Here is a 13504-nt window from a genome sequence, read left to right as displayed (position 1 = left end):
CAAGTTTTGGATCACCTCTAGTTTACGTAGGGTAGAATGTGGGAGGCCAGCTAAGAGTGTGTTGGAATAGTCAAGTCTAGCGGTAACAAAGGCATGGATGAGGGCTTCAGCAGCAGATAAGCTGAGGCAGGGCGGAGACGGGCGATGTTACGGAGGTGGGAAGGACGGCAGGTTTCCTTCCCTACAGGACATTAGTGAACCAGTTGGGTTTTTATGACAATCCGACAGCTTCATGGTCACTTTGACTGATCCCGGCTTTTTGTCTCCAGTTTGTTTTTTTCAACTGAATTCAAATTCCCAACGTGAGATTGGAACTCACATTCTCTGGATTATTACCTCATTGGAAAAGAACCTGCTAAAGTCGATGCGTGAATGAGTATTCATGGAAACCATCTAACGCCCAACCACATTGACAACTGGAAAATGGCCTCCCCCCTCCCCAAACAGCGGGGGTTTCGAAACCCAAACTGCAGCTACTTTCAATGGCTGGGGTTCTGAGCCCTACATTCCTATCTTAGAGTACGAAGGGTTGGGGGTTGAGGGTTGGGGGGGGGTGGTTATCGCTGTGGCAACAGACAGCCACAGGCCTCCGAAAAAAGAAGTGAGACTGCGTTTGGAACGGGCTCATGTAAATCAGCTCTCTCTGTCCAAGGCCATCCTGTGCACCAATCAGCTCTCTCTATCTATGGCCATCCTGTGCACCAATCAGCTCTCTCTATCCACGGCCATCCTGCGCACCAATCAGCTCTCTCTATCCATGGCCATCCTGCGCACCAATCAGCTCTCTCTATCCACGGCCGACCTGTGCACCAATCAGCTCTCTCTATCCAAGGCCATCCTGTGCACCAATCAGCTCTCTCTATCCGTGGCCATCCTGCGCACCAATCAGCTCTCTCTATCCATGGCCGACCTATGCACTAATCAGCTCTCTCGAGCCATTGCCATCCTGTGCAACAATCAGCTCTCTCTATCCGTGGCTGACCTCAGCACCAATCAGCTCTCTCTATCCGTGGCTGACCTCAGCACCAATCAGCTCTCTCTATCCACGGCCATCTTGTGCACCAATCAGCTCTCTCTATCCACGGCCATTCTGTGCACCAATAAGCTTTTTCTATCCATGGCCATCGTGTGCACCAATCAGCTCTCTCTATCCACAGCCATCCTGTGCACCAATCAGCTCTCTCTATCCACGGCCATCCTGTGCACCAATCAACTCTCTCTATCCATGGCCATCGTGTGCACCAATCAGCTCTCTCATTCCACGGCCGACCTGTGCACCAATCAGCTCTCTCTATCCATGTTTGAAGAAACAGAACGAGGACATTGCGTCGATCCCGTGCTTACCTTCAGCTGAAAGACTTTGGATATGAACTCCTCTCACAGCCAGGAAACTGAGGCAAGCATCGACATTCTCAATCTGGAACAAAGCAGAATGAAAGTCCGATTAACGGGACACTCGCACAGCTCCAGAAATATGGCCAGAGCAGCGAACACTTCACAAACTGACCCACTCAGCAAAAACCTCACAAGGAATGATTAAACCTAATTTGGAGATTGCCATAAAGCTCTCATTGTCCCCGGTTTGTGAAGGATGTTCAACAATTCATAAATGCCTAATCTGGAGCAGCATGCCAATAAATTCCACCTACGTAAAGCATTACTGGATTGCTACACTACAAATCTCGGACAATGAAGGCACAGTCAATTGTCGCCCATATACTTGGAGGGGTGGATCATTGCCCAAAGTGACAGTGTGCAAAGTGACACAGCTGTAGCAAGGTAACAGCGTGGTGGCAAATGTCAGTCTCCTCGTGCTGCTGTCAACAGCTGAAAACTCTTTCTAATGTGTCTGGTTTGTTCAACCATATAAGAAAAAAACCTTTGACCAAACTCAATGAGCCTGAGAGAGAAAGAAAATAAATATAGAGAGAAAGAAAGAGAGAGAGAAAGAGAGAGAGATGGAATGTTAGAGAGAAAAAAAGAATGATCATTGTTTTTTAATTGCATTTATATCGTACTTTAGACCCAAAAGTACTTTATATCCAATGAAGTACGTTTGAAGGGGAACCAGTTTCAACATAACCTGGTCCCACAATGAGATAATAACCAGTTCATCTATTTACAGCCAATGAAGTACTTTTTGAAGTATAGTCACTGTTGTAATGTAGGAAATGCAGAAGCCAATTTGCTCCCACAAACAGCAATGTGATAATGATCAGATAATCTGTTTTAGTGATGTTGATTGAGGGATAAATATTGGCCCAGGACTCTGGGCATAACTCCCCTGTTTTTCTTTGAAGTAGTGGCCATGGGATCTTTTACGTCCACCTGAGAGAGCAGATGGGGCCTCGGTTTAACATCTCATCCAAAAGATGGCACCTCCAACAGTGCAGCACTCCCTCAGTACTGTCCCTCCGACGCTGCGGCACTCCCTCAGTACTGCCCCTCCGACAGTGCGGCGCTCCCTCAGTACTGCCCCTCCGACGGTGCGGCACTCCCTCAGTACTGACCCTCTGACAGTGCGGCGCTCCCTCAGTACTGCCCCTCCGACAGTGCAGCGCTCCCTCAGCACTGCCCCTCCGACAGTGCAGCACTCCCTCAGTACTGCCCCTCTGACAGTGCGGCGCTCCCTCGGTACTGACCCTCCGACAGTGCGGCACTCCCTCAGTACTGCCCCTCCGACAGTGCAGCACTCCCTCAGCACTGCCCCTCCGACAGTGTGGCGCTCCCTCAGTACTGCCCCTCTGACAGTGCGGCGCTCCCTCAGTACTGACCCTCCGACAGTGCGGCACTCCCTCAGTACTGCCCCCCCAACAGTGCAGCGCTCCCTCAGTATTGCCCCTCCGACAGTGCGGCGCTTCCTCAGTACTGCCCCTCCGACAGTGCGGCACTCCCTCAGTACTGCTCCTCCGACAGTGCAGCGCTCCCTCAGCACTGTCCCTCCGACAGTGCGGCGCTCCCTCAGCACTGTCCCTCCAACAGTGCGGCGCTCCCTCAGCACTGCCCCTCCGACAGTGCAGCGCTCCCTCAGCACTGCACTGGGAGCGTCAGCCTAGATTGATGTGCTCAAGTCTCTGGAGTGGGACTCGAACCCACAACCTTCTGACTCAGAGGCAAGGGTGCTGCCCACTGAGCCATGACGGATCCCGCGACAATGCACATAGGACGCTGGGAGTGCGACGAGAGCTCGGGGCGGGACACCCATTCGCCAGCAGCATGTGAACCACATCGGGCACCTACCTGTTGCTGGCACCTCTGGGGGCTGGAGTGGCAAGGAGGCTACGTTGGACAAAGATCGGCCTTTTATGGCCCAAATGATTGCAGAAAAGATGGATGGTCAAGACAATTTGTTCTTCAAACATTGCCTTGCTACTCCATATACCTCTCCCTCTATGAGGCTCTGTCGATCAGAATGAAACACGTGTTCCTGTTTCTTTGTACTTTTCAAAACATTGTCTCAATTTTTGTTTTTACTCATTATTTTATTGAAAGGATATCAATGCACTGAGAGAGCAGAACTCAATATATTCCTGTGTTCCTTGTGAACATTAATGATGGCATTTCAGAGAAAATAATCTCACCAGTATCAGTAAATCTAAGCAGCTGGGTTACTCTGCGTCAAAAAAAACATTCCCAATCACACGGCGATCAAACGTGCCAGAGAGAAGCTTTTCAAGTGACTCTGGAGGAGTTCACGAGCAGGCAGCAAGCCAAGGAAACCATGTCCGAAACGAATGGAGTGCACTGGCTAAGTCCACCCCCCCCACTCCCCCCCACCTCCCCGCGCAGCCCACTTATCCGCGGCAGTTGGTAAGCATATACAGTATGTCATGTTACCGGAGATGAGAATATTCTGGGTGTATGCTCACGGGTTTGTAGAGCTGTTGCACTGTGAGTGGCTTAGCCAGTCACGTGATGTTCACAAGACTCAATAAAACCCCAGCCAGTTGGGTCCAGGTCATCCACAATGAGGTATGCAGTTGTGAGCCTGGTGGATGAACTGGTAATATGTAGTGCGATTGTTAAACCTTTGCTAATAAACCCAACTCGTTTTTAACAGCAATGTGTTGCTATGAATTCTTAAGCAAAGAACCCATGAAGCAAATTCATTTCACCGGACACTTTGCGGAGACCTACGGTAGTGTAGTGGTTATGTTACTGGACTGGTAATCTAGAGACGCAAGTTCAAATCCAACCACGGCAGCTGGGGAATTAAATTCAATAAATGAAATAGATTTGAAATAAAAATGCTAGTATCAATAATGGTGACCATGATCGTCAGGAAAAACCCATCTGATTCACCAATGTCCTTTAGGGAAAGGAATCTGCCGTCCTTGGCTGATGTGACTCCAGACCCACAGCAATGTGGCTGACTTAATGGCCCAGTGAGACACTCAGGTCATCCATGATGAGGTATGCAGTTGTGAGCCTGGTGGATGAACCGCTACGAGAAAATCAGCACTGTGGGAGCACCTTCACCACACGGACTGCAGCGGTTCAAGGCAGCGGCGCACCAACACCTTGTCAAGGGGCAATTAGGGATGGGCAATAAATGCCTGCCTTGCCAGTGATGCCCACATCCCATAAACGAATAAATTAAATAAAACACAGCAGCAATACAGTCAGCTGTTAAGGAGAGAGTTCACATGGACTTGGCTTCAGGCCAATTCTCTCCCTCTTTCTGAACCAGCGCCAAGCTAATAGCTTTGAAAATGTGGGAAGCATCAAGAGAGGAAGAGGAGAAGGCCATTCAGCCCCCTCGAGCCTGCTCCGCTGTTCAATGAGATCATGGTTGATCTGTACCTCAACTCCAACCACCCGCCTTGATACCCCGGCCGAACAAACATCCATCAATCTGAGTTTTGACATTTTCAGTTGAGCTCCCAGCCTCAACAGCTTTTAGTTGGGAGAGCAGTGAGCAGCGTGATTTCCTACTGCACTGTTAGGATCCAAACACCATCACACCAATCGGCATCATTTACTCTCTGCAGCCGCAGACTGAAGAGACAGCGGTATTGGCAGTCCAGCAGTAACAGTTTATCCAATAGTGTCAGCCGTGGCTCAGTGGGCAGCACCCTCGCCTCTGAGTCAGAAGGTTGTGGGTTCAAGTCCCACTCCAGGGACTTGAGCACAGAAATCTAGGTGACACTCTCAGTGCAGTGCTGAGGGAGCGCCGCACTGTTGGAGAGGCAGTACTGAGGGAATGCTGCTGCACTGTCGGAGGGGCAGTACTGAGGGAGCGCCGCATTGTTGGAAGGGCAGCACTGAGGGAGTGCCGCACTGTCGGAGGGGCAGTACTGAGGGAGCGCTGCATTGTCAGAGGGGCAGTACTGAGGGAGCGCTGCATTGTCAGAGGGGCAGTACTGAGGGAGCGCTGCATTGTCGGAGGGGCAGTACTGAGGGAGCGCTGCATTATCGGAGGGGCAGTACTGATGGAGTGCCGCACTGTCAGAGGTACTGTCTTCCGGATGAGGCGGTAAACCGAGGCCCCGTCTGCTCTCTCAGGTGGACGTAAAAGATCTCGTGGCACTATTTTGAAGAAGAGCAGGGGAGTTATCCCCAGTGTCCTGGGGCCAATATTTATCCCTCAATCAACATCACTAAAACAGATTCTCTGGTCATTATCACATCGCTGTCTGTGGGATCTTGCTGTGCACAAGTTAGCTGCCGCATCTCCCACACTACAACAGTGACTACACTCCAAAGGTAGTAAAGCGCTTTGGGACATCCGGTAATCGTGAAAGGTGCTATAGAAATGTAAGTCTTCCTTTCTTTCTTGCAATGTCCAATGTCAGGCCGGACTGAGACTTCCCATCATCTTCAAGCACAAGTCAAGTTTCACCTTTCTGAAGTTCTAAAAGAAAAGAAAGAATTTGGATTTACATATCGCTTGTCACGCCTTCAGACCATCCCATGGTGCTTTACAGCCAATTAGCATCATCAGAGGCAGTCCCTCGTACCGAGGATGACTTGCTTCCACGCCAAAAAAGGATGAGTTCACAGGTGTTTCAATGAAGCACCTAATATTCCAGATCCCAAACTACATCCTGAAGGGTGGAAGATTCCTGTGCGAGGATTTTTTAAACGTGGGGTGGCCGTTGCACACCAGCCACCACACGGGGCTCGACAGAGCGAGGTCTTGGTCCAGTGGCAAGGGTTAACCAGGACGATATATATTGGGCCAGGTCACCAGGGATAACTCCCCTGCTCTTCTTCGAAATAATGCCATGGGATCTTTTACATTCACCTGAGAGGGCAGACAGGGCCTCGGTTTAACTTCTCTGGTGAAGCCACACCTGGAGTACTGCGTACAGTTTTGGTCTCCTTATTTAAGGAAGGATATACTTGCATTGGAGGCAGTTCAGAGAAGTTGATTACTGAGATGAAGGGGTTGTCTTATGAAGAAAGGTTGAGCAAGTTGGGCCTATACTGATTGGAGTTTAGAAGAATGAGAGGTGATCTTATTGAAACATATAAGATTCTGAGGGGGCTCGACAAGGTAGATGCAGAGAGGATGTTTCCCCTCGTGGGGGAATCTAGAACTAGGGGGCATAGTTTCAGAATAAGGGGTCGCCCATTTAAAACGGAGACGAGGAGGAATTTCTTCTCTCAGAGGGTCGTGAATCTTTGGAATTCTCTACCCCAGAGAGCTGTGGAGGCTGGGTCATTGAATGTATTTAAGGCGGAGATAGACAGATTTTTGAATGATAAGGGAGTCAAGGGTTATGGGGAGCGGGCAGGTAAGTGGAGCTGAGGCCAGGATCAGACCAGCCATGGTCTTATTAAACGGCGGAGCAGGCTCGAGGGACCGAATGGCCAACTCCTGCTCCTATTTCTTATGTTCTCCATCTGAAGGTCAGCACCTCTGACAGTGCAGCACAGCCTCAGCACTGCACTGCCCTAGATTATGGGCCCAAGTCTCATGGATTGCGGCTTGAACCAACGACCTTCCGACTCAGAGGCAGAGGTGCTCCCCACCGAGCCACAGCTAACACCCGTCCTGTGGAAACCCAGCAGAGTCCCGGTTAAGGAGATCTTCGAAGTGCTCCTTCCAGCGGGTCCTGACTGCCTCGGTGTCCTTGATGAGTGTCTCCGCGTTCTTGGCCAGCAGTGGGGTAGGGCCATAGGTGGCCTTGACTGCGGTGAAGAATCCTCGCACATCATGGCTGTCGGCCAGCATCGCCGAGAGCGTGCAGAAAACAAGCGCAGGCAGCGGAAGGAGCGTGCAGCAAACCAGTCCCACCCTCCCTTTCCTTCAACCACTGTCTGTCCCACCCGTGACAGAGACTGTAATTCCCGTATTGGACTGGTCAGCCACCTGAGAACTCACTTTTAGAGCGGAAGCAAGTCTTCCTCGATTCCGAGGGACTGCCTATGATGATGGAACCCCAGACGGGGTTAAGAATCTTTACCCATGACAATGTGCTTTGGGTGCCCTGAGTCCTTGTGAGTCAGCACAGTGGCCTTTCCTTGTACAGAGTCGATTGAAAACTACAATTGCACAAACAAAACCCTGTTCAGACCCAAGGGAGAGGCACGGAGGAAAGAGGCGGTGATTCAACTGCCAGACGGGATTGATTAAAGGAAAGCAGCGATAAAAATATTCCCTCTAATAAAATGTTTTATTTAATCTCGGCTTTCATCAGAGACAAAAACAACAATCGCATCGAAAAAAAGAAAGAATTGTATTTATATCACACCTTTCACGACCACCGAACATCTCAAAGCGCTTTACATCCACCCGAGAGAGCAGATGGGGCCTCGGTTTAACATCTCGTCTGAAGGTCGTCACCTCCAACAGTGCAGCACTCCCTCAGCACTGCCCCTCCGACAGTGCAGCACTCCCTCAGCACTGACCCTCTGACAGTGCAGCACTCCCTCAGCATTGCCCCTCCGACAGTGCAGCACTCCCTCAGCACTGCCCCTCCGACAGTGCAGCGCTCCCTCAGCACTGCCCCTCCGACAGTGCAGCACTCCCTCAGCACTGCCCCTCTGACAGTGCAGCGCTCCCTCAGCACTGCCCCTCCAACAGTGTAGCACTCCCTCAGCACTGCCCCTCCGACAGTGCAGCACTCCCTCAGCACTGCCCCTCTGACAGTGCAGCGCTCCCTCAGCACTGCCCCTCCAACAGTGCGGCACTCCCTCAGCACTGCCCCTCCGACAGTGCGGCGCTCCCTCAGCACTGCCCTGGGAGTGTCAGCCTAGATTGTGGCTCAAGTCTCTGGAGTGGGATTTGAACCCATGGAGCGCAGTCACTGCCGTAATGTGGGAAACGCGGCAGCTGATCCGCGCACAGCAAGCTCCCACAAACAGCAATGTGATAATGACCAGATAATCTGGGGGGTTTTTTGTTATGTTTATTGAGGGATAAATATTGGACAGGACACCGGGGATGGGGAGAAAAATAAACTTTCATTTTGAATCAAATGTCGGCACAGATACATGAAGTATAAAAGTAACTGAAGAGTAGTCCCGAGGACCTGTCGTTACGGGGAAATGAAGGCAGTCCCCACAGCAACGTTCCCTCTAATTTAGTTTTTGCGTGCGTGGTCCCTTTAAATTTGACCTGCGAAGCCTCTCCCAGCAGCAGGAGCGGGTGAACGGCCTGCGCACGACAAGGTTTCCCTCGAAGCCGTGCTGCTCTCTCCCGGTCCCACGCAGCCCGGGGCCAGTGTGCCCAGTGTTAAATTCCTTGCACGTGCTAATCCCTACCTTTATTACCTCTAGACTTGACTATTCCAACGCAGTCCTGGCTGGCCTCCCACATTCTACTCTACGTAAACTTGAGGTCATCCAAAACTCGGCTGCCAGTGCCCTAACTCGCACCGAGTCACGCTCACCCATCATCCCCTGTGCTCGCTGACCTACCATTGGCTTCCGATTAAGCAACGCCTCAATTTCAAAATTCTCATCCTTGTTTTCAAATCCCTCCATAGCCCTCGCCCCTCCCTATCTCTGTAATCTCCTCCAGCTCCACAACTGCCCCCCACCACCCCCCCGCGAGATATCTGCGCTCCTCTAATTCTGCCCTCCTGACCATCCCTGATTTTAATCGCTCCACCATCGGTGGCCGTGCCTTCCGTTGCCTGGGCCCCAAGCTCTGGAACTCCCTGCCTAAACCTCTCTGCCTCTCTACCTCTCTTTCCTCCTTCAAGACGCTCCTTAAAACCTACCTCTTTGACCAAGCTTTAGGTCACCTGCGCTCATTTCTACTTATGCGGCTCGGTGTCAAATTTTTAGCGCACAATACTCCTGCGAAGCGCCTTGGGATGTTTCACTTCGTTAAAGGCGCTATATAAATACAAGTTGCTGTTGTTGTGAATCAGCCATGCAACCCCTTAAAGTCCCCGTGCACCCAAAAAAAACCATTGGCGCCGGACCTGAGGATTGGTGGACTGCGGCGCACCGTAGGGGGAACACTGCTCCGTTGGTGTACTTCTCCCCTGTGGAGCCCCTCCAATAACTCCTCCCATTCCTGGGTTTCACTGAGAGCGAGAGGGACGCACAGGAGGACTCCACTCAACCGTTTGCCGTGAGCCCAAAGTGTGACCCTGCCATTCCGCGTGCTGTCGACGTTGCCATGAACAGCACGGGTCAGCAGGAACTTCCCAATGAGACACCGACAGCGGGTAGCATTTCCACTTTGGGCGCAGTCGAAAAATTATGCCAAAAATGCACCGAAAATGTGTAAGTTACATAGAATCAATGATAGAATAAATCATACAATCAATCATAGAATCATAGAAATTTACAGCACAGAAGGAGGCCATTCGGCTCATCGTGTCCTCACCGGTCGACCAAGAGCTATCCAGCCTAATCCCACTTTCCAGCTCTCGGTCCGTAGCCCTGTAGGTTACGTCACTTCAAGTGCACATCCAAGTACTTTTTAAATGTGGTGAGGGTTTCTGCATCTACCACCCTTTCAGGCCGTGAGTTCCAGACCCCCACCACCCTCTGGGTGAAAACATTTCCCCTCAAATCTACTCGAAACCTACCAATTACTTTAAATGTATTTCCCTTGGTTATTGACCCCTCAGCTGGGGGAAATTGGTCCGTCCTATTTATTCTATCTCGGACCCTCATAATCTTACGCATTCGGCTTCAAGTTTGCGCTAAAATTCTTGTGCATAATCACAATTGTAAAACCTTCCATGAACCAGCACAATCGGGCAGCGTAATAGAACAGAATTTTTTTTTTCATTAAAACGTTTCTTTGATGTGTTTGAGAGCAGTAACCTGGTGCAGTTTGACTTATAGAGCTGAAAATGGCTTTAACAAACTATACTGAACGATGTAATCGCTTCATTGGTGCGCACTGATCAGGTTCTTAGTAAACTAAATATTGTTGGATGTGGAAAACTTTGCAAGCGTGCTGATTGGTGCCCCTGAACCTCAGACAATGACCAGGATGTGATGAGCTTTCCCGGACCACTGCAATGGGCGGAGTCTTGACATGTCCACCCGGGGGGGGGGGGGGGCCAGCTTTGTGGGCGGGGCCTGATTCGGGCCGAATTGAATCGAGGCGCCAGCGTAAAAGATCGCGGAAGACACGAACCTGAGTGGTTTTGGGCGTAACTCACTCACGGGGTGAAATTCCTCGATCTTGTCGCACCGGTTCTGCCAATTCCCGCCCGCATTGCGCTGATATTACCGGCATAAAGGAGCAGAAACTTCACCCCCCACCCCCACCGACAACGCGTCTCACAAGTACAGTGAAATCGAGCACGTTGTCAGAGCAAAAGAGAGCGGCACCTGTTGTTAATTGGTGATTGAATGCCGCTCAGTGCTCGAGCTGCCACTCTCCCAGCAGGCAAAGTGCAAACTAGACCTCAACAGGTCGTCTGGGGCCAAATACCCAAGGACGTCAAGCGACTAACTATGTGAAGCGAAGATAAATTAATTCAATGGCCCTTTTAGTAAGAGTGTCTTTGTTAACGTCTACGAGCTGATAGAGCAGCTCCGAACTGACTTGTGTCGGTGTCTTCAGTGTTTGGCCGGACTCTTCAAAGGAAAAGATATGTTGCTCTTAGTCCAACATCTGTGGGTCAGAACATAACTCCTGTGCTTATATATGAAAGGCCACAGGGAGTCTAACGGGACTCAAGTGTTAAGCAGACTGAAAGGCTAATTATACTCGACAGCAAACTATAAACATTGTGGCACACTCAGTGTTTGGCAGGCCCAGTGATTGACACACTCAGTGATTGACACACTCAATGATTGACAGGCTCCATGTTTGACATACTCAGTGGTTGACACACTCAATGATTGACAGGCTCCATGATTGACACACTCAGTGATTGACAGGCTCCATGTTTGACACACTCAGTGTTTGACACACTCAATGATTGACACACCCAATGTTTGATACACTCAGTGATTGACACACTCAATGATTGACAGGCTCCCTGTTTGACACACTCAGTGATTGACACACTCAGTGATTGACAGGCTCCATGTTTGACACACTCAGTGATTGACACACTCAATGATTGACAGGCTCCATGATTGACACACTCAGTGATTGACAGGCTCCATGTTTGACACACTCAGTGTTTGACACACTCAATGATTGACACACCCAATGTTTGATACACTCAGTGATTGACACACTCAATGATTGACAGGCTCCATGTTTGACACATTCAGTGATTGACACACTCAGTGATTGACAGGCTCCATGTTTGACACACTCAGTGATTGACACACTCAATGATTGACAGGCTCCATGATTGACACACTCAGTGATTGACAGGCTCCATGTTTGACACACTCAGTGTTTGACACACTCAATGATTGACACACCCAATGTTTGATACACTCAGTGATTGACACACTCAATGATTGACAGGCTCCATGTTTGACACACTCAGTGTTTGACACACTTAATGATTGACACACCTAATGTTTGATACACTCAGTAATTGACGCGCTCAGTAAATGACACGCTCAGTGAGTGACACGCTCAATGATTGATGCACTCAATGATTGGCACAATCAGTGATTGACACGCTCAGTGATTGACATGCTCAGTGATTGACACGCTCAATGATTGACACACTCAATGTTTGATACACTCAATGATTGATACACTCAATGATTGACACACTCAATGTTTGACACAGTCGGTGATTGACACACTCAATGATTGACAGGCTCCATGATTGACACACTCAATGATTGACAGGCTCCATGTTTGACACACTCAGTGTTTGACACACTCAATGATTGACACACCCAATGTTTGATACACTCAGTAATTGACGCGCTCAGTAAATGACACGCTCAGTGATTGACATGCTCAATGATTGACGCACTCAATGATTGGCACAATCAGTGATTGACACGCTCCGTGATTGACACGCTCAGTGATTGACATGCTCAGTGATTGACACGCTCAATGATTGACACACTCAATGTTTGATACACTCAATGATTGATACACTCAATGATTGACACACTCAATGTTTGACACAGTTGGTGATTGACACACTCAGTGATTGACACACTCAATGTTTGACACGCTCAGTGATTGACATGCTCGATGATTGACACACTCAATGTTTGACACACTCGACGATTGACACGCTCAGTGATTGACACGCTCAATGATTGACACACTCAATGATTGACACACTCAATGTTTGACACACTCGACGATTGACACACTCAGTGATTGACATGCTCAATGTTTGACACACTTAGTGATTGACACACTCAATGATTGACACACTCAATGTTTGACACACACGACGATTGACACACTCAGTGATTGACACGCTCAATGTTTGACACACTCGGCGATTGACACGCTCAATGATTGACACACTCAATGTTTGACACACTCAGTGATTGACACACTCAATGTTTGACACACTCGACGATTGACACAGTCAGTGATTGACATGCTCAATGTTTGACACACTTGGTGATTGACACACTCAATGATTGACACACTCAGTGATTGACACACTCAATGTTTGACACACTCGACGATTGACACAGTCAGTGATTGACATGCTCAATGTTTGACACACTCGGTGATTGACACACTCAATGATTGACGCACTCAATGTTTGACACACTCGGTGATTGACACACTCGACGATTGGCACACTCAGTGATTGACATACTCAGTGATTGACACACGCAATATTTGACACGCTCAGTGTTTGACACACTCCGTGATTGACACACTCAATGATTGACACATTCAATGATTGACACGCTCAGTGATTGACACACTGAATGATTGACACGCTCAGTGATCGACACACTGAAAGATTGACACACTCAGTGATTGACACACTCGATGTTTGACATGCTCAATGTTTGACACACTCAGACGTGACCAATTGGTTCAAAGTTCAAAGTTCACCTATTGCAAAAATCTGCAATCTCCCTCTCACTAGTGCAATGGTACTCAGTAAACCCACAAATGCCATGCCTTGTGAAGTCTGAGGTACATATTTACATTCAAATTTCTCACAGGGTGCCTGAGCAG

At 49.4% G+C, this 13504-nt stretch overlaps 1 protein-coding gene across 1 annotated transcript in view; it reads right to left on the bottom strand.

Moving 5' to 3' along the window:
* The window catches only part of nav3 (neuron navigator 3), a 463067-nt gene that overhangs the window by 364321 nt on the left and 85242 nt on the right, over window positions 1-13504 (bottom strand). The window contains exon 4 of the mRNA XM_070900107.1: window positions 1345-1417. Coding sequence (XP_070756208.1) covers window positions 1345-1417 — 73 coding nt within the window. The remainder of the gene's footprint in view (window positions 1-1344; window positions 1418-13504) is intronic.

Source organism: Pristiophorus japonicus, chromosome 15, assembly GCF_044704955.1.
Source record: "Pristiophorus japonicus isolate sPriJap1 chromosome 15, sPriJap1.hap1, whole genome shotgun sequence".
NCBI lineage: Eukaryota > Metazoa > Chordata > Chondrichthyes > Pristiophoridae > Pristiophorus > Pristiophorus japonicus.
The sequence above is the reverse complement of the archived record's forward strand: the minus strand, read 5'-3'. Positions and strand labels throughout refer to the sequence as shown.